The following is a 20,071-nucleotide window of genomic DNA, read 5'->3' as shown; positions in this document are numbered from 1 at the left end:
TTCCTGCAGCAAGTTAACAGGTGAACAAGTGGGACAGAGAAGAGCCTTTCTGTGGAGCCAGGGAATGGTATGCACAGTCCTTGCCTATATAAGATGTATTACTGTTCAGGTGGCTGCAGAAGAGTTAGGATTCCTTTGACCTATTTGTAAAGAAATCAGCAGTGTCCGGTTCTAGAAAATTTGACTTGTCAGAATGGCAATTGAATTGTTTGGTGAGTAACGTTTGGGCACGAAAGAATACAGTAAATCAAGATTTGGGTTGGGAGGGGGAGGGAAGCAGTTTGGTTTCACAGGAGATTTTGATATGCTCTAATTGTTTTATTCAGTTTCAGAACATATCTCCCAAATTTGAATTATTCAATAAAAGGGAATCTAGCCCCCATTTCACTTTTTCCTTATGGATCTCTCTACAATCTTTCCATTAGCTTACTTCACATATTAATTGGCAAGTAATCGGATTAAGCTAACATGGCTGCATCAGAAACTTGTTTTAAAAAAATCCCAAACAACAAAAAAACAAGTTCTCTTTACAAACTGTCACAGTTGATTTTCATGAAGGCACAAATTCCACTGAATTTTTTCCTTTGGTTAAACATAGTACTCTTAGCTGTTCCAGTTGTTCCAGTGTTCTGTATACTACCACAAAAGAGTCTCACTGTAGAGGGAGCAAATTACCATCATTAAATTTTCATCTGCATATGAAAGCGTGGAAGGAGAGAGATAGAGAGTGATTGGGGAATATATTGTATGTTGCAATATTCTAATTTTTTGTCTTTTTTAGCTTCAGAAATGGAGCTGTCTATCTGAAGAGGAGTCTGCCCAAATACTTGTAGTCTCCAAGCTCAGTCTGCTAAAGACCCTGGTATTACAACTGCATCCTTTTCAGAATGGCTGAGAAGGCTCCACCAGGGATCAACAAAAAGTCTTCAAGGTCTACCCTTTCTCTGCCTCCAGAACCAGTGGAGATCATTAGGAGCAAAGCCTGCTCACGGAGAGTGAAGATAAACGTCGGTGGGCTCAACCATGAAGTGCTGTGGAGGACTTTGGACAGACTTCCAAGGACACGATTAGGAAAGCTCAGAGACTGCAATACTCATGAATCTCTGCTGGAAGTATGTGATGACTATAATCTAAATGAAAATGAGTATTTTTTTGATCGACACCCAGGGGCTTTCACTTCCATTTTGAATTTCTACAGGACAGGGAAACTACATATGATGGAAGAAATGTGTGCTCTTTCTTTTGGCCAGGAGCTTGATTACTGGGGGATTGATGAGATATATTTAGAATCTTGCTGCCAGGCAAGATACCATCAAAAGAAAGAGCAGATGAATGAGGAGCTGAGGAGAGAGGCAGAGACAATGCGAGAGAGAGAAGGGGAAGAGTTTGATAATACCTGCTGCTCAGAAAAAAGGAAGAAGCTCTGGGACTTGCTGGAGAAACCCAACTCATCTGTGGCAGCAAAGGTAGGATAAACGGTATGCTTAATGCAAAGACAGTAGAAAATGGTTTCATGACCCATGTATCTGACATGCGTGTGTGATGCAACAACTTTGACTAAAATATTTAGAGAAAAGACGAATCTAAAAATCTACACATCATGAAGTGAATACACCCAAATCTGTCCTAAAACCCTCTAAAATAAGCAGAAGGAATCCTGTTGCCTTCAGTTGATTTTAGGCAGCTCCTACACTTTACTTTTGTTGTATATAATCGGAAACATCTGTGTGATTGTTAATGGACATTAAACTCTTCGATGAAAATACAGGCAGAGAACACTGCCTACTTTTTTATTAGAAAAGCATTGGATTATGAATAACATACATTCCAGTATTGCTACTTGTCCTATAACAGGCATGGCATGTTTTTACATCAGTCAAGGATTGCAGTATGTTTTCTCTTATACTACATTTTTGTGATCAAGAATTAGAGTGTTCTGTATAAAATTATTAAACTATTAAAGCATATATATACACACATACATATATATATTTGTATGTATGCATGTGTACGTATATAAACAAGTATATATTACATACATACATCTACAAACATCCATATATATGTGTAAATTTTATATATATTCAGGCAGAAATGAGGAAACATTGAGATGAAGCCTTGTTCCAGTATCGTTGTCTTCGAACAGGCAAACTGGCAAAAGTCTCACTGATATAGTGGAAAAGTTTACCCTTGTTAGGGAAGCGGGACTGCACACACAGATGTTGGTATTGCTATTTAAAAGAAAGATTTTCTTGCTTCTTGAGGAACTTCATTATTCTATTTGTGATTTATTTTTCTATTTAATGTGAGGAAAATTGTGGAAGCTTGTCTCCGGTTTTAACCACTCAGAGCGAAATGTTCAGTGTTTAGATGTTCATGTTAAGCTTAACTGTGGCTTTATTTTCTTCTGTTGTTGATTTGTTACTGGATTCAATGCCATTGGACTAAGGTAAGTATTAAAATATGATGGTGGAATGGACAAAAACCAGAATCCTGGCAAAGATTTTTCTTGGAATAGCAACTTCTTATCGTTGAGGGGCAATACGCAATTTTTTTTATTTTAGTTTTTCATTGTGGGCTGCCTAATTGTTTAAGCAAGGACTTAGTTTTATAAAAGAATTATTTATCATGCCAGGATATAAGGTTCATAACTGGAAAAAAAAGCTTATAGAAGAAAAAAGAAGGTATTCAGAATATTTTAGAAAATGATATGAATACATTTTCTGCTTCTGAGATACATATTCTGGGCCATATGTTCCTCTCCAGGAGAAGGAGCAGAGGGGAAGCAGATGGGCTTAAGTTGTGCCAAAAAGGGTTCAGGGAGGCCATGTTACACACTGCGATCCCCTGGTACAAGCTAGCATCCATCAGCCCCCCCAGCACTTTTGTGACACAGCTGCTACACAGCCTTCAGGAGTCAGGGACCAGCTTCTCAGTCCTGCAGGGCTTGAAACATCGCTGATGTGGTCTGTAACAGACCTCTCCTCCTCCCGGACGCAGGCGCTGGGACACGCTGTGCGTGAGCTGGGAGATCGCCCAGCTGTATTGCTTGGTGGATAAATGCAGAAATATAGGACAGTTAAACTTGCATGAGTGCTTGCCATTGACCAAACTCTTCCCATGACTTAACAGTTCCCCGTCATGGATTTGCTTGAAAGGAGTTAGGCCAACTCTGAGCTTTTAAGAAAATCCCCCTTTGGCCACTCAGCCACATTTCTTCTCAGGTTTTGCAAATGGAAGTGGCCATTTCTTTCATTATTTTTTACCTTTTTATTTCCCTTTTCCATCATCTCCTGGTTTGACTGAATGTTACAGTTCTATGCTTTCTTGCTACAGGGAGTTTCACATTGCACTTGTACACATGTTGCAATGGTTTTCATTATTTCAGTTGCCTTCTGTCTAAATTAATGCCATTTGATGTAATTTCTGTGATTCTAGCAGCTGGAAGTCACCATATTACATGCATTTGGTTTCTCTTTCTAGCAACCCTCAGTCTGTAAATATATATATGAACCAAAATTATAGTCAGATACACCCATGGCATCTCAAAGACGGCTGTAGAAACTTGGCTGAATGACATAAAGGAGAGCAAAAACTGCCCAGCACATTCAGACTTGGGGAACATAAGCAAACAATCAGAGTTGCATGTAAAACAAGATATGCTGGAATCAGTTGGAGGTACTTCCGAACAGTCTGGAGCCATCACAGACTGTGTTAGGCTCTGTGGCAAGGTTTTATCTGAATGTTTGGATAACATCACTTTCAGATTTCTTGTCTTGTGTTCTGTTATGTGGTAAGTTGCTAGTTTGTCCTGAAATAAGAGGCAGAACCATCTTCTTTCATCTGTAGGAGTGGAAAGGATGGTGGGATTTCGAGAGTGGAAAGTTGGAAACCAAATGAGAAAATATTATTGTGAAGCCTCAAATTCAAATATTTCCTCCCTTTCAAACTTCTATAGGAAGAGGTGAAACCATTTCAATGTGCATAGCTATCCTATAGATGCCTGTTCAGCCATTCAGATCCTGTGCAGCACCCAACCAGTTGACAGGAACAGCTTGCTTTTTAATTGCTTTCACGTAAAAGATTAGGCATGCGAGATAAAACACTCGGGTGTGGCTTCGGTACGTGACTATGTCTTGTCACTTCTTGATTCGGCTAAGATCCCTTCTAGATCTGATCCAAAGCTTACTGAATTAAGGGGGAGTCCCACTTTGGATTAGGCATCTCAGGACAAATCCTGCTCCTTTTGAAGTCAACGATGGTGTGCCATTGACTTCACTTACAGCAAGGTGAGACACAACAAGGTGACGGTGTATGAACAGCAAATATTTTACAGGTTCTGTGACAATAAATAGGAGAGAGCAAGTATGTGCAGCAAGAAATTAAAACTATGGTTAGCTAGTAAGAAAGCAATATTATAGGTCAAGTACTGTTGCATGATACAGACACACTTTGCTATGTGAGTTTTTTTAGTTTTAGTAAATGCAGGTGTGTACCTCATCTCAGTCACCAATGAGTATCTTCTAGTTCTTGCTTAGTCCTCACCTCAGCAAAGCTCTCTGTGAATTCAGTAGAGGTTTTGACTTAGGAATATAGGATTTGCCTCCATTTCCCCATGTTCTCATTCACAAGCTTTGTAAGTAGCATTAAGACAAAGACTTCCAGAAGTTCAGCCATTTCACACATGCCCAGTAATATGAAATTGAGAATCAGTGCTGGGAATTAGGAAGAATGGGAATTTTGTGTGTTCTGCATCCCAGAAGTCACATCACCAAGTCACGGAGTTTTGTGAGAGTCTGGCATTATTTGATTCCAGAGTAAGATCTGAGTTTTTAGACCAGGCATTTAATTATACTTATTGTGTAACCAGTATTTTGTGAAAGCTCCATTTGAAAAAAAAGTTATTTTACCAATGCATAGTGAAGCAAAACCAAAACAAAAACAGCTTCAAACTTTGTGGCAAAGAGGTCTGAAGCAGAAGACTTCTCCAGACTGGGGTCACGGTACGTCCATTTTTCTCATGAGAAGTCTTGTCTTTCACCTTGGAGTTTTTGGCTGGAAAGTAAAAAAAAAGTCATAATTTGATCTTCTAATTATGGTTTCTGGACGTATAACAGCTTCCTTAGAGCAGCAGCAGCTCTGACCAACAGTAGTATGAAAGTATACCATCAGTAGTATGAAAGTCCTCAACAGATACCAGAATGAGCTTTGATTTCAGTCGATGTGAATTGACTGCAGCTGGATATCATAGGTGCTTACAGTTCAGCACCTTACTGAACTGGGATATTAAGGATGAACCTGGCTGAGCTGATGCCTTTTTATCTGTGTCTATGTTATCTTTTTCTGTGCAGTGCACTTAAAATCAGAGGAGCCTTACTTTGGAATGACTGTGGATCAAACGAACCCATAAATTTAACGTTTCTTTCAAAGTGTTAATGCAGGAGCTCTTCCTTTCATTCTTGTTTATAGAAGCCAACTGCCTGGTTCTTTTCTCACACTTGTTTTATATTGATGAAACTCATTTGGACTAAATCCTAAATAAATATGGAATGTTTCTAGTGCAGATGATCCACTATAAATATAGAGTGAATGAGGTCAGAAATAAGTGGAATATCTAGGAGAAATGGAGAGCCTATGTCTGCCTAAAGATACTGACTCAATCACTTTTCATCTACCAGAGTATTTTAAGTACCTTACAGTAATGTTATCAATAAATATCACTCAGATTTTCCATTTGGTATTTTATATCACAGGTTGGCCCTTTGGATACAAATAGAGAGTAATTGCTTGGAATTGATTCTACAGGTCTTTCTTGTGCAAGTCATTCTTTCTCACATGAATATTTCCTTAAAGCTCAGTGTGACTATTAACCAGTCAAGTATAGAAGGTAGTATAAATAAGTTAAGTCATTAAAAAATTACTAGTCAGTCACACTCTGTCCTTGATTTTTTGCATAACCGCTGTTGATGTACATACACAGAAGGATACAATATTGGCCTTTATGGCTCTGCAGCATGGGGATTATCTTCTTTAAAGTTATGTGAAACCTGATGGGGTTGAAAGTGTTCTCTGTTAATTCTGTTTGTCTCACTGCATGGCTAATTTATCCTTATTTTATTTTGTTGATTTCTTTTTTCTTGGGGTTTGTTTTCTGTTTTGGTTTTTTTTGTTTGTTTTTTTTTTTCTTTGCATTACTGACTGTAACATGAGTATTCCTTCTTTGTGAAAAGCACACTAATTTATCAGCTAACTAGTGGATTGTGGATTACAGAAGGTTTAATTATCCCAAGCCTGACTGGAAATCGTGAGGAGTTTGTGTGCTGCATTCAGTAACTAATCCCCTAGATGAAAAAATTCCTTTGTGGGAAAAAAAAAGGCAGCATGGAAGAGGAGATTCAGGCCACTGATATTTATTTAGCTACCAGGTGCATTATGGCTGGGCTTGCTACAATGACTTGCCAAGAGAGGCCACACCTATTATATGTTAGGGGCCTGATTCTTATTTTCTGTAAGTCTGTTTTATATATAATTCACACTGACTGTCATGCCTATTTAGACTTTGTAGAGGAGCTTAAGAGTGGTCTTTGGGTAAATGCAAATTAGCAGAGTCATTATGCATCACTTCAGAGCTGAGTGTCATATAAGAAATTTCAGTATTCCTTTGCAAGTCCTTATAAATTATCTCCTAGATTGTCACACAGTGTTGATTCAGGGGCGAAGCCTAATTAATGGTACACTACTGGTTCTTTTTGGGTTGAAGGTCACATCGTACCTGCTCAGAGGACTTTAGGAAAACTTTTAGCTGCTTGGTTGTATTGCAAAGAAGAGCTATCACACATAAGAAAAGTGTCAACAGCTGAATGTTTGCACTAAGAATATTAAAGTGTTCAAGTGAAAGAAATACTTTTTCTTATGTTTACATTCTTTGTTATGTTATATGAACAAAATACTTGCCTTGCTTATGTCCTCTTCTCAGTTTAGATTTACATGTTTTATTTTATCCTGAGTTTGTTAACGTTTCTCCCTACAAAAGCTTATATTCTATGTGCTTTCCCATCTAACTGTAGACCAAGGATGAAGATGACAGAGAATTAAGACTGTCTCTTTTTTAAAGTGTGAGGAATAGCTTTTGTACTATTTTAATTCCCAGAAGTTTTTGTATTGTGTATAGATACCTCAGAGCATGATAACATTCATTGAAGATAAATGGTGGTTTTTAGCTAATGTGTGGGTTGAACTTCTGTTTGATCTCTGATTTCAACTTATTTTGGGGGGGAATCCTGTTACGAACCTTTATCTGAATGTACTACCAAGAATGTTATAGTTTGCATTGTGACTTTCAATACTTTAAAGACAAATGGCGGCTGAAACTAAGTTATGATAAAGCACAGGGGATGGTCACTAGTAATAAATATGTATCTTCATCTCACTGTTGTTTCTGGCCAGGACACTTATTACCACTCTTTGCTTTTAAGGTGATGTTATTTTTTGTGCCAAACGATAAAGTCAGTCAATGTGACTGTAAGACAAAGAGATTATATTTGATCCTAGTCATTCATATTTAATAACTAAAGTGTTTTAATGTCTTGAAAGATAAGTGAATGTATTGTTTTTTCAATAGATATTATATCAAGGAACACAATAGACTGGCAGTAGTTAATTGATTTTGTTTTAAGAGCTTGTGTATGCTCACTGCTGAGTTGGTCATTAAAAGATTATTTACCTTCTTTATATTCTTACATGAAGTATCATGTAACCCATGATTCAGCGTTTTTGGTCAGCCTAAGTATCATGGGAATAGAGCTACTGTCTGATCTGTCTTGCTCCAGAGGTGTTTAATACCTCAGTTACATACAGATTCCCTCCAGCCCTGAGATCTTATCTGTGGTGTGCTCAAAGGTCTTTGTGTAAACTTATTAAAAGAACTTACTAAAAACTACTATTGGAATAAAGTGAGTAAAATGTCCTTTCAACTGACCTGTTTATTATTGACACTTAATTCTCAGTAAATCAGATGCTTAAATTTTGGAAGCAGTGCCAGGGGCAAAGATGCAGTGAGTCATATTCAGACAGTCTATTGCTGGCTTCAAGCACTGGCACCAGAGAATATCCCCGTTCATTGGATGAACAGAGGGAAGGGATCTTTCCTTCCTGGAGCTGTGAGAAGAGGCTTCACTGACTCTGGTTTTATGGATACATGAAGGAAAATGAAAGAGGATTCAGAATGAGTCTTGTTAAAGGGGGAAAAAAAGGCAAGAATAATTATTTTAAAAATTGGGGAAATTCATTCTCCATATTTGGAAATAAGATCAAATTGCTAACGTTTTGCAAAACGAAGTTTTAAAGTAACTACTAGAGTGTGCCTGCACTTGGGACACCATTCACGCAATCACACAGTAGCTCTTGCACAGAGAAACATGGTAGGATTTAGAATATATGAGATGACAGTGAATTACTAGCAGGTACAATCTGCATCAGAACAGCTATCCATCCTTTGCCATAATGGCTAGAGAGCATTATTCCAACTTACCCCAGCCCCATGTGTCCTTCTTAAGTTAGGAGAGCAATTTAACTCTACGATGACTGCTTTTTTTTGCCACTGCTCATATCCTTTTTTTTATAGCAGTTACCATAAATTGAGTATAGACCAGCATCAATTGCATATACCTTTTAAAATATGTACTGCAGTATTTCTGGTTAGGATGGTAATGTTTCGTGCATTACGGCATGCCCCTCAGTAACATCAGAGGCATCTCACAAGCTGGATTTTCAGCTGTGACATGTCACTTAAGCTGTGTCATGCCTGAGTGGACAGACCGGGGTGTTGTGCCTTTCCCTTCACCCAGAGGCAGATCATATGTCCTAAAAATGTTGCATTTCCGTTCAGTGTTTTCAGAAGCAGCTGCCAGTGCATTGTCTTCTCTCACATAAGATATTTGGAATCAATCAGATGTCAGGGAGCTGCACTAATAAATTAAATGATGTGAAGGTGATGTTATTTGAAGGATTATCCAGACCAAATCTGTTGGAAGCAAAGGGCTGCGCTTACTGTCTGGATGAACAGGCTCCATCTTGCTTCCGTAAAGCTGAGAACATAACAAATCTATGTGATAACCTGCAAACTGGCCTTTCTCTTTGAGTCGCTGATTTTGTTGCAAAATGTAGAAGAGCAAAAAACTGCTCCCAGGCGAACAGGAAGCCAAAGAGATTTCTGCGTGTTACTTATTTCAGAAAAAAACCACGATATTTATCATGACATATAGCAGACTCATAAGTTTTCTATTTGATGGAGATATGTGAATATTTGACGCATAGCACTGAACCCCAGGTCCTTTGAGGGAATATTGAAAACACGCATGTGACACTGGCACAGCTGTTTCAAAGTGATTTTGAGATCAAAAAAGTATCCCAGTAGAGTCTTTTTATGACGTCACCACAGTCTGCTCTTTACATTCCGTGGTAACTCTCTCTTTAGGGAGGCTGTGCAATAAGGCCAGGTTTTCAGGTGGGATAAGTAAGTGTATTTCCATTTAAGTGTATATGATTTGCGCCTGTTGGGACCCAGACAACAGCCCTACATTTGCAGTTGTTTTGTTAAGCACGCAGTGTCCTTTCCATGTGAATGTTACGGCGTTGTAAGCGAGTGAATACCTGTACTCCACATACCGTACCTGAGACAGACCTGCTAGTGGTTTTGAGCAACAGTGGAAAGAGGCAAGTTGTCTTTGAAAAGCACACTTAGACACTGTAACCATTAAGTCTACATATTAACAAACTAGCCCTTATTTCCAGAAAGTGTGTTCAGTGGTGGTGGAGCTTTTAGACATGCATATCCTATGTGTAAGTATGTATAATACTGTCACATGAGCCTTTTTTTTAACTCATAATATTGCACAATGAGAAAATGTGTGAGATGGTGAAGGCAACCAAAGCAGTGGTTTTCTCTTGGTACTTAAGCACCTACAAACTGCCTGAATCATATTTGCTGAATTTTCAAGTCATCTTGTAGCTACTTGTTATAAATATTCATACAGGATTTCTTCTGAAATGTAAGGAAAGGCAGGAGCCAGAACACGGGATGCAAACCTGAAGTCTGAGGAAATTTTTGTCTGAAGGACAAGGTGAACTCCTGAGGTTGGGTGAGTCTTACCTGGTCTCTAAGGCTCAGGTTCATTCCTCACTGAGAACCTTTTATGACTGCTGTGTTCCCCTAAGCTCCTGCCTAAAAACTGGCACTTCACTGGGCTACTAAAAAAACCTTCTAGGATTATCTAAGCTTTTCTGTTCTAGCCTCTAAAAGGCAAGTTAAATAAATGTCCAACAGGAGCAAAGTTCTTCACAAAACAGCTCTTAAAGGAAGATCTTTTTCTTTCACCAAGTGCGTAATGAGCTTCACTGCAGAAGGCACTTCTGTTATCTGGAGTTCAGTGTCTTCACTTGTCTTTCATTGAGTCCCTCCTGATGCAACCGCAAGGGTTAGACATGGCTTTAAATAGCTGAGGTATGGCACACGCCAGCGCTATCCCAAGGACAGCCAAGTTGCAGTGACAGTTTCGGGTGTCACTGGCCTCTTGCAGAATGCCCCATTGGAAGAGGTGGCTGCCAGCATGCTTTGGGACAGTCCAGCTTTCCTTGATTTAATGTATTGTCAGAGATGGTATTTTTGGTGAACTCCTGAGATGATCCCATTTTTTGTACTTCTTCAGTCAGTCAGGTTTCTGTGACAGACAACAATGGCTTCAAATTTTGTTTACAAACTCACGTTCACATAGGTTTTTTCCCAAGCACTGTTATCCCCTTTTGGATTGCTTACTGAAGGCTCCTCGGGTGACCTGTCTGTTCTACTTTACTGAAACATCTACCATTGTGTTTGGATTGGGGGGAAGGTTTTTCTGGAGCAGAGTGGGTATTGTTAAATTAAAGTAGTTAAGGTAGTTCTTTTGCAGACTGCAAGAGATCATCTAAAAGTATTACAGGCTTGTTCTGAGAAGAACTGTGAACTCCTTTCCATTTCTATTATTTTCACAAAGCCTTTATATTTTCGTATATTATCTTCTAATAATTTTGATACAAATTCTTTTGTGAAGTTAAATGCCACTTGAAAAAACTGTTCCAAAAGTATCTTGGTCTGTGGTCTATGTATGTATGCAAATACATTTTGCGAGATTACAGCACAGAACTTGGCTAATTCCCCTGAATTCTGTTGAAACACTGGCATTAACTTCAAAGCGCCTTAGGCCATTCCTACCAGCATTCAGCACAAAAAGGCAAAACATGTAATATGAAGAGAGTAGATGGGTATACGGCCAGTCCTGTTTGACTGAACCCTACAGCCTTTTTTAGAATTCAAGCAGGAGGGGTGAATGACTTAGACATTATTTAGAGCGCAGGCTGTAAGTTTGAGCTGTATCTCATCAGAAGTCTGTTCTGTACTTAGCAGCTCTTCAGGCCAGCATGGTACAGCTTAGTCTCTTTACTGGCAATACATAAGGTAATTGCAGGAATGGCAAGCACTTGCAATACCGTGGCAGGAATTATAACTAGGCACTTCAGCATCTCCAACTCAGATGGCTGGAAACCCACTTAAAGCTCTCGGGATGGGTAGGCCATGCTCATGAATCCAAAATGAGGACCAAAAGCCTGGAGTCATTTTGAGATGCTTCTACTGTTTTCCTCTGTGTCCTGGCAGAACACTTAATAACCCATCACAGTGAGCACGGGTGACTTCTCATGCCTTTCCTTTGGCCCATGACCTGCATTTTTTTTTCATCTTATGATTCAAGATTTTCTCTGTCGTTTTACACTGTTACCTAACTGCAGGTCTGTGCAGTGCAATTTGCTGTGTTTGATGGTGTTTAGCTGAGGTCAGGAGAGTGGCACCAGGACCATGAGAGAGCTGGTTCCTCAGGAGCAAGCCATGAGGTTGAAGGTCCTGTGGATCACCCCGACAAGCAACTTGTGTGTTAGGAAGAAAGAGAATGCTTCTCCAGACAGGATTAGAAATCTAGATTGGTGTTCTGTTCCTTTAATAAATGGTACATGAAGGCTTGAATTTGAAGACAGAAGTATGGCGTAGTTTCATGCTAGAGTGAAGTTCATTATAAAAGACATTATAATCTGAGAAAAGTTCCAGTTATATTTGACAAGAAACAGAATAAGAAATCATAGAATCATAGAATCATTTAGGTTGGAAAAGACCTTTAAGATCATCAAGTCCAAATCCCTATGCTTCTGCTGTTTATTCTGTCAAAGGTCAATAAATTATATGGGAAACAAGGCTGAACAGAGCTGACCAATTATTTTAGAAGGTATACAAGCTAAATCCTGTGAACTGAATGCTAAGTAATAGAGTTTCTCTGGGTCTTTCAAATGCTTTTTAAGTTGACTTAAAAGTGGATTTTTCAAAATGGTAAAATAAAGAGAAAAAGCCTTTGTAAGTTGATTTGTAAGGCCACTGGAGTGGCCTGTTAGGAAATTGCAGAGAGTGCAGTGTAAATGCTTGCCCATTCTCTTCATGTGTCAGTTAATAGGTGTAGTGGCTAGGGTGGATTAGATGCAGTTATTGGTGAAAAAGTCCCCTCTGTCCCCTTAGATTAATATTAGGACATCCTGGTGAGCACTCAGAAATGAAACATTTTCACCCGAAATATTGTCGCTCTGCCAGCTCTGGTAGTGGATGTGAGGCCTGGGCCCATTTTAGCCTTATGCACTGAGTTTCCTGCTTCTCCTTGTGACTGTATTTTCATAAGAGGAACTGGGTGCACCATGAAAAATGAACTGAGGAGTCTCACCCAGAGAGGAAAGTGAAGATGTGAAGTTCTGAAAAACCAGTAGATGAGAAAGAAAGAAAAAGAAAGAAAGAAAGACAAGATACTTTTAATAGAAAACAACTTTTTCAGCTAAAAAAATATTCGTAGCAAATTTCAACCAGCCCAGAGTCTGCTCCAATGGTCAAATCATTCACATTTGTTATGGTTCTGTTTGGCCATTTTTAAGTGGGAAATTTCAGCCCAGTATCACAGACATAAAGATAGGAGCAATTTCTTAATTGCTAGTTGCATTTAGTTTCTTATGGTAAATATTGTATTTTATAAGTACTTTTGCTAGCCAACATTTGACCCTCGGGTCAATCCTTATACATGCTTCAGTGAACCTGATACTAGTTTATCGTAATCTGAATTTTAGCTTGATGTTTTCTGCTGCTCAATGGTGAGGTTGGTGTGCACAGATTTAATTCTAAACTATGTATGGAAAATTAACCCAAAATGCAGTAGCTGCTGCAATAACAGTGAAATGGTGAATAATTCCTCGTAGCTTTTCAGTAGCTTCTTCAGTCTGTTGAATTCAGGAAGAATCAATGCAGTTTGTTACATACTTCTGTGTTTCATTTTGGATAAAATAAGTATGTTGAAGAGAGAGATTTTTAACTAGAGTAGCTAACCGGAGATGAGAGATCTTGGACTGAAGGATAATCTACTTGATGAGTGTATTGCAGAGAGAACAGATGAGGGTTAGATGTGCTCTTTAGGAAGCATTCTTAGTACTTGTTAACACCAGCAGTGATGGAATGGCAGGACAAGTCTTATTGCAATATTGTGTCACTGATGTTAGTAATGCCTGTATGGAAAATAAGCTCTTCAGAAATACTTCTCTTTTCTTTCCTGAAAGCAAATGAATTTCCTTTGAAGAGAGCTGACTCCCAGGTGTTGTTCCCTCTCAGACTGATTTCTGTCATTATTTGAAAATAAATTTTTTGGTTTAGGGGGGTATGAAATTGAAAGCATAAGCCTAATCTTGGAAATATCCATTATTGCACTGAATCCCTGATAACGTGTCTAGTACGTTTCAGCAGAACTGCATTCACGGTAACATAACTTCAGCATTTATAACTCCAGCATCATCTGTTTCCTCCCTAATTTGATTTAAAAATGAAAACCAACCCTTACCTAAGCCCGTGTTCCTGAGAAGGAGGCTGTGTGTGACAGAGAAATGGTTAACAGAGCACAGTTGCTAGCAGGGTTTTATTGCTGCCAATCTTTCATTGAGGCATCCTCCCCCAGGGTTTCTCTGGAAAGGCACGGTGCAGCTGCAAAGGGCACTGTGCAGGCACAGATGTCTTCTGCTTGTGAAGTCAAGCTGAAAGTTGGCATGCAAGCTGCAGGAGAGCCCGTGTCAGTCACTGCGAACAGGAGGCACAACTGCAAATCTGTTTGATGCCTTTGCCCCCTCCCTCTTTAAAAGGGAAGATGGAAAGAAAACCTTCAAAAGCTCTGAACCTTTCCCCATATTCCAGTTATGTGAAAAGAAGTGTTATCCCTGTGGAACTAGGCTGAACTCAAGAGTGGTCCTGTCAGGAGGAGCAGTGCTTCAAAGGCATGCACTAACTGGAGGATCCCTGTGGCAGTTCAGTTTGCCTACAGGAGTACAAGTGGTAATTGTTCCAACTGGGTGACGATGGGTGGAAGAAGCAGTTCTCGCCCATGCTTCCTCCACTGCTCTGTCGTAGGCAAATAGCACTTACGGCATAGAAGTGACACTGAACCTGCACAGAGGTACATGAGAAAAACTCAAAAGAAGAATGAAGGTTTTTAACTGGATTTTCCCTTTTCATTCCCCATACCTGTATAAATACAGTTTTCTTTTCCCTATTATACATGCACAAAAGAGTCAATTAGAAAGGAGTCAAGCAAAATCCCACAGTGCCATCTTTCTGTTTTCCTAAGGTCTATGTAGAAGAATCTCACAATATTTCTACTATTTTGCCTAAATGTTTATTTTTTAATATTACCATAACTGTTGTTTTAAAACTTCTCTAAAGTGAAACTTCCCCTCCAGAGGATGTACACCTAAGTCTCCTGAGGTGTTTATAGCAGAAACGCAAACACCTATTGACTCTGGTGTGCACTGCCGTAACATTGATCCAGTGTGTAAGAAAAAAAGAAGATACATTTTTCAGTGGATGACAAACCCTGGTAAATTTATACAATGATGTCAAATACTTTGGCATTCATTGTTTGGTGAGTTGTCACAGATAAGGTAGATTTCCTAGGCTTAAGGGTGCTATTTTGAAACACAGTTGCTGTTAAAGGAGATTTACAGTACTCTAAAAAAATGGGAGTGAGATAATAGATCAAAATTAAGAGGTAAAACATGGAGCCAGCTTGTGTCTGAACAGCAAAAGCAGTCTTTTCTTCCCCTTCCACGCAAAATCTGTAGTCGCAGTTGTGCCAGTGAATGCTGTTTCTTTTGCACAGTAGTATATACCTCCAGTATAGTCCTTTGACCGTAGGAAACCCTCCAGGCTAACAGGCTTGGTGATGTTGCGAGCTCAGCCTCTGCGCAGCAGCTGGCATTGCATGGTGCCTTGCCACAGAAGGGCACTGGGCAGGTCAAGGGCTGTGCACCAGGGCTTGCTTCTGGGGCAGCTGAGCTGGAGCCCGTTTTGGAGACAAACTGCCCTGGGGACAGTGCAGGGTGTCGGTGCTTTGGGTGGCTTGTCATGTGTCAAAGGAAGGAAGCCTTTATCGGCAGCAAGATGCATGTTGTTTGGAATAACACATGCAATTTACATCACTGTGTTTGCATCCTGCATAAGTAACCTAATATTTGAGCTGTAGAGCTGACATTATTTCATATGGTAAGAGTTCAAGAAAAGTTGAATAGGCAGTCTAAGTCACCAGATAATTTCCCTAAGGCTAGAAGAGATCAGCGGAAAAGAAGACCAAGGACAAGGCGGGGAGTAAGAGAAAAATAGTCACCGAGTTATCTGAATGTGTCCTACTGCATATTAGGGTTTTGGCACCTAAAAGCTATGGCAATGTTACTCAATTCTTCTTAAAAACCGATAACTTGATCTCTTATGTAATTTTTTGTTTCTATCGTCAGACCTTTTGGTCAAAAAGAGAAGGTAGCGGCCATATGATTTATGTCATATGAAGGTTCTCCAGTTTGCCATGTCTTAATTCATAGCACCGAACTTCAGCATAGCGACAGCCATCTATTGAAAGCGGAGGTCTGACGACTGACCTGCTTGTGAGTAGAGATTATTCCTTCTGTGAAAGCAAAGCAGTGTTTTCTCCAACTGTGTAGGACAGAATTTTAAACTAAGCAGGGGACAGCTGTTCCCTCATGTTTGCTGACAGCTCATGACTATGTGTTAGGCATGTGCATATAAAAGTTACCATGCAAAGTGTGGTGCTTTGCAGCTGTGCTAGGTCACATAAGCATGTCACCACACCAGCCCAAAATCAAGGTACCCCAGAGAGGGATATATGTTGTGCTTGAGAAAATTTTAATATGATATTGTCAGCTTTTTTGTTGTGTAAATCACTCCTAATAAAGATCTAGTGTCACAAGCTCACCTCTGGGGTGAAAACACATCTTTTAAAGAAAGCATGAACATTTTATAGTATTTGGGGAGTAAAGTTAATGAGCCTTGCTTACCAATTAAATGCAGACAAGTAGATATATGTTCTCATCTGTCCCTAATGTCGTTGTTTTAGTACTGAGTGCCTTGTAATATTGAGTGATTTGAGATTTACAGTCGTTTGACAGAGCAGAGAAGCCCTGTTGTACAAATGTGGACCTGAGGTATGCTGCAGCTACTTTAAGGTCACACAGAAAGTCCATGACAAAGCAGGAAGCTGGATCCAAATCTTTCATGTCCTACATGGCCCCCTACATCTGGACCATCTTTTCTGTCTGTGGAAATCTGATCTTACATATTTTAGACTTAAGGCAGGCAGAGTTTATCCTCCCTTACCGTTACTGATTAAATAATGTTCTCATTTAATAATGCTGACAGAGGTTTTCAAGCTTACAAGCCTAAGGGACTCAGATGTCTTGTTTCTATTCCTTTTAATGGCAAATAAGCTATTTTAGCCAATATATTGTGGGCGTGTCTGTGTAACGGTGTACATGTTGGTTGATCCCAGAGTCTTTTGATATGTTTAGTTCAGTGCTATTGTTTAAAAGAAAATTTATAGATTACACTATACTTACAGAATTTAGCTGCTACTTATCATAGTAACCATTTGCCTTTGATCAGATTTCTACAGTGTATCTTGAAAAGTGAATTAATTTTTAATTTAAAGTCAACAAAAAAGACTTTGTGGGTGGGAAAACAAAAAGAAATGCTAAAAGCAGAGATAAAAGAATAAGAAAGTCTTCAGATGCATCCAGATTTTGCCTTAGATATTTATCAATAGTCATTGATTCTTAATTCCATCCTGGTCTTTTAGCTTGAAAATTCCTTTTGTTTGGTAAGTAGATGTGAAGCATGTCCTCTGAGATGCTGCAGCCTGCCTACTCTTCCAGCATACTTTGGACAAGCTGAATTTATAATTGGTGCAATCAGCTTCCTCCGGATTCGGAAATGAGTTGCAGGGCAAAAATTCCTAAGCTAATTCCAGCTGGTTTACCCCAGGACTGGCAGCTGGATTGCTGCATCACCCTTTGGTGCTACCCTCATAGTAATTCACCTTGGTAAGAGGCAAGGCTTATTAATTTGAATGCAGGGCCACGCTGGCAGCCTCAGTGTTGCTGTGTATTGTGGATGGACCAGCATGCTTGGTGATACTTGATTTCAGCATGAAATTCCATCATATCAGATCTACGTCTTCCAAATATTTTGTTTAACATGTTGTGAAAGAGAAGGAACAAAGTTTACTGCATCTGGACAAGGAAGGGCTAAGACTATTGTATATTGAGTCAAGACAACAATTTTGACATTCAGAACAGTAAATAATTTAAAATAATTTATCCTGCAACTGCTGTCTGGATGGGACATTTGTTTCCTTTCTGCTGTGACTCATGGTCACAATTAATCTTCATTACAGTAGTGCTGCAGCAGCCAGTAGAGGATCACTGTGTGCACCACACTGATCTCAGAGAGCTCGTAGGCTGAGTAAGTGGTGGGCAGGGGGAAAAACACGTGGGTGCAGCAAATGGAGTTGAGCAGGAACGTGGTTACAATAGCTAGTGCTGTTAGAGAACGCCAGCTGGGCTTCTGGAGGTTCAATAGCGCCTGACGTTTTCTTAGACAATACGTATAAATCTTCTGTGAATGGAGTTAACTTTCCTTAGTTTTCTCTTCACTTCATTCCAATTTCTCACTCCTGCGTGGCTCAGAAAAAGGCTGAGCTGGGCATTCTGAAAAACAGAATTGATGTAGTAGGTAGGCTTGGATAAAGTCTTCACCTAACATTGCATTTAGTCATTTCTCTGTATCAGAAACAAGTGAACTGAAGACATTATAGAAATGTTTTTCAGTCAAAAAATGAAGAAGCCGGTGAAGAAGCTCACAAAATCAGAGTGATCATCCACTAGAGAGAAAGTGGGAAAAAAGCTCTCTCCTTAATTAAAAATAGGACAAAGATCAATAAAAAAACAGTGCTAAGTCCTAATTAAGCCAGGTATGTAAAAACAGACAGACCAATATATATTAAGGTGCTATGTAAATCATATAACTCTAAAAAAATAAGGCAAATGGAGTGAAATGCCTAGTTTTATTTGAGGATATTAGCCCAATAAGTGTTTCAGAGCCTTGATGGAAGGAAACCGATCAACCTGTAATACCAAGCTACAAAGTATGTATGAATGGCAGAGTAAGTCTCACCATTGGAGGAAAGCTCCTATACATTAGGAATGAAGAGTTCACACTATCAGGAGGAACCCAGAATCCCAGATATAAACAGAAAGAATGAAATCCTACAGCTGTCCTACCCGCTGTTTCATCTGGGTGAGGACAGGGATTATGAAAAGCTGAAGGAAACCAAAGAGGCTGCAAAGGCAAAAACCCCATGATAAGGTGTGATATAAAGAGGAGATGTTTACACACCATAAATGTATGTTTCAAAATATAACCACAGAAAAGCTATTAAAAATGAGCATATTGTTTGGAAATTTGTCATCATTTAAAAATAAAAAATAAAAAGGATCCAGTATGGAAATACTTAATTTCAAAATATAACATTGCACAAAGCTGAGGAAATTTGCTGGAATCAACCTTAAAGGAGCAAATATGGTGGTGTGTGTGGGGGAAACAAAACTGGTGCAATTATATTAGCACTTATTAAAAAAAATTAATCCTACAACCTGGCATGGTAAAACAGCTAATCGAAGAGTTTTATTGCAAATAAATAAGCCTTCAGAAAGTGGAACTCATGTCCAAACAAGGAAAACAGAGAGCATAAGACAAGGAAAGATCCCTCAAATGCTGCTATAGGCAGCGAGACGGGTTTAACCTTCAGTTCTGGAAGTCCCCAGCCAGGGGTTGCTGAGGTTGGGAGTACGTATCGAGGAAGATCTCCCTCTGAGCTCTTCCCTTTTATACTCTTTCCCTGGCACTTGCTGCTTTCAGATGTGTGATAAAGAGCTAGGTGAGCCGTTACTCTGCCCTGGCATGGACATTTTTGTTTATGTTCTTATGGGAAAGTTCATCCTCCTTTTTCATGTACCGCCGCCGCAGTGTGCTAGGAGTTTTCTGAGCCAGAGGGCATTGCTGAGTGCATTTTGGATATTTCAAGGTCAAATGGCCCCTGAGCTGAGTTTTGTGTTTGTTTGCTTGTTTCTGGCTAACAGTGCTATTTTGGTTGCTTGAGTTTATTTAATCAATCTGTGTCCTTGTGCTGTTCATACCCAAACAGTTGATCAAACAAGGTGCGACTGTAGGGGCTTTTTGTCACCTGAAGGGGAAGCAGTTACCCTGCGCAGCTCGGAGGAGAAGTTAATTAGCAGAAATGTAGTTATAAAAAGACACCCAAGGGAAATGCCAAGAAAAATGCACCATCCCCCCCAAATCACAGCAACTCGCCTTGTTACAAGGCCAGTGACAAAGCACAGCTGGGGCCCATTTCCAGCAATGCGGAAGACAATGCTGTGCTGCTCCCTGACAGCTGGTTAGCATCTCTGCAGCATTGTTGGATCTACACAAGTTACCGTTCTTTTTCGTTGATAAAGCCAGGGTTTGATCTTTTGAGTCTGTTGTGTTTTCTTTTTTTTTTTTTTTAGTGGCTTGAAAGCATTTAGCTGCTAGGCTTTCTCAGGGTCATAAAATGTTTGCATTGAGAAA

The 20,071-nt window shown here is 39.5% G+C and overlaps 1 protein-coding gene across 1 annotated transcript in view; it reads left to right on the top strand.

The window, feature by feature from the left end:
* Nucleotides 1-887: 887 nt before the first annotated feature.
* The window catches only part of KCNB2 (potassium voltage-gated channel subfamily B member 2), a 184,438-nt gene continuing 165,254 nt past the window's right edge, over nucleotides 888-20,071 (top strand). Inside the window, exon 1 of the mRNA XM_009469009.2 lies at nucleotides 888-1,466. Within this exon, the coding sequence (XP_009467284.2) occupies nucleotides 888-1,466 (579 nt within the window). The remainder of the gene's footprint in view (nucleotides 1,467-20,071) is intronic.

Source organism: Nipponia nippon, unplaced genomic scaffold (assembly GCF_047370975.1).
Source record: "Nipponia nippon isolate SJK-2023a ecotype South Korea unplaced genomic scaffold, ASM4737097v1 scaffold_1, whole genome shotgun sequence".
NCBI classification, from domain to species: Eukaryota; Metazoa; Chordata; class Aves; order Pelecaniformes; family Threskiornithidae; genus Nipponia; species Nipponia nippon.
The sequence above is the reverse complement of the archived record's forward strand: the minus strand, read 5'-3'. Positions and strand labels throughout refer to the sequence as shown.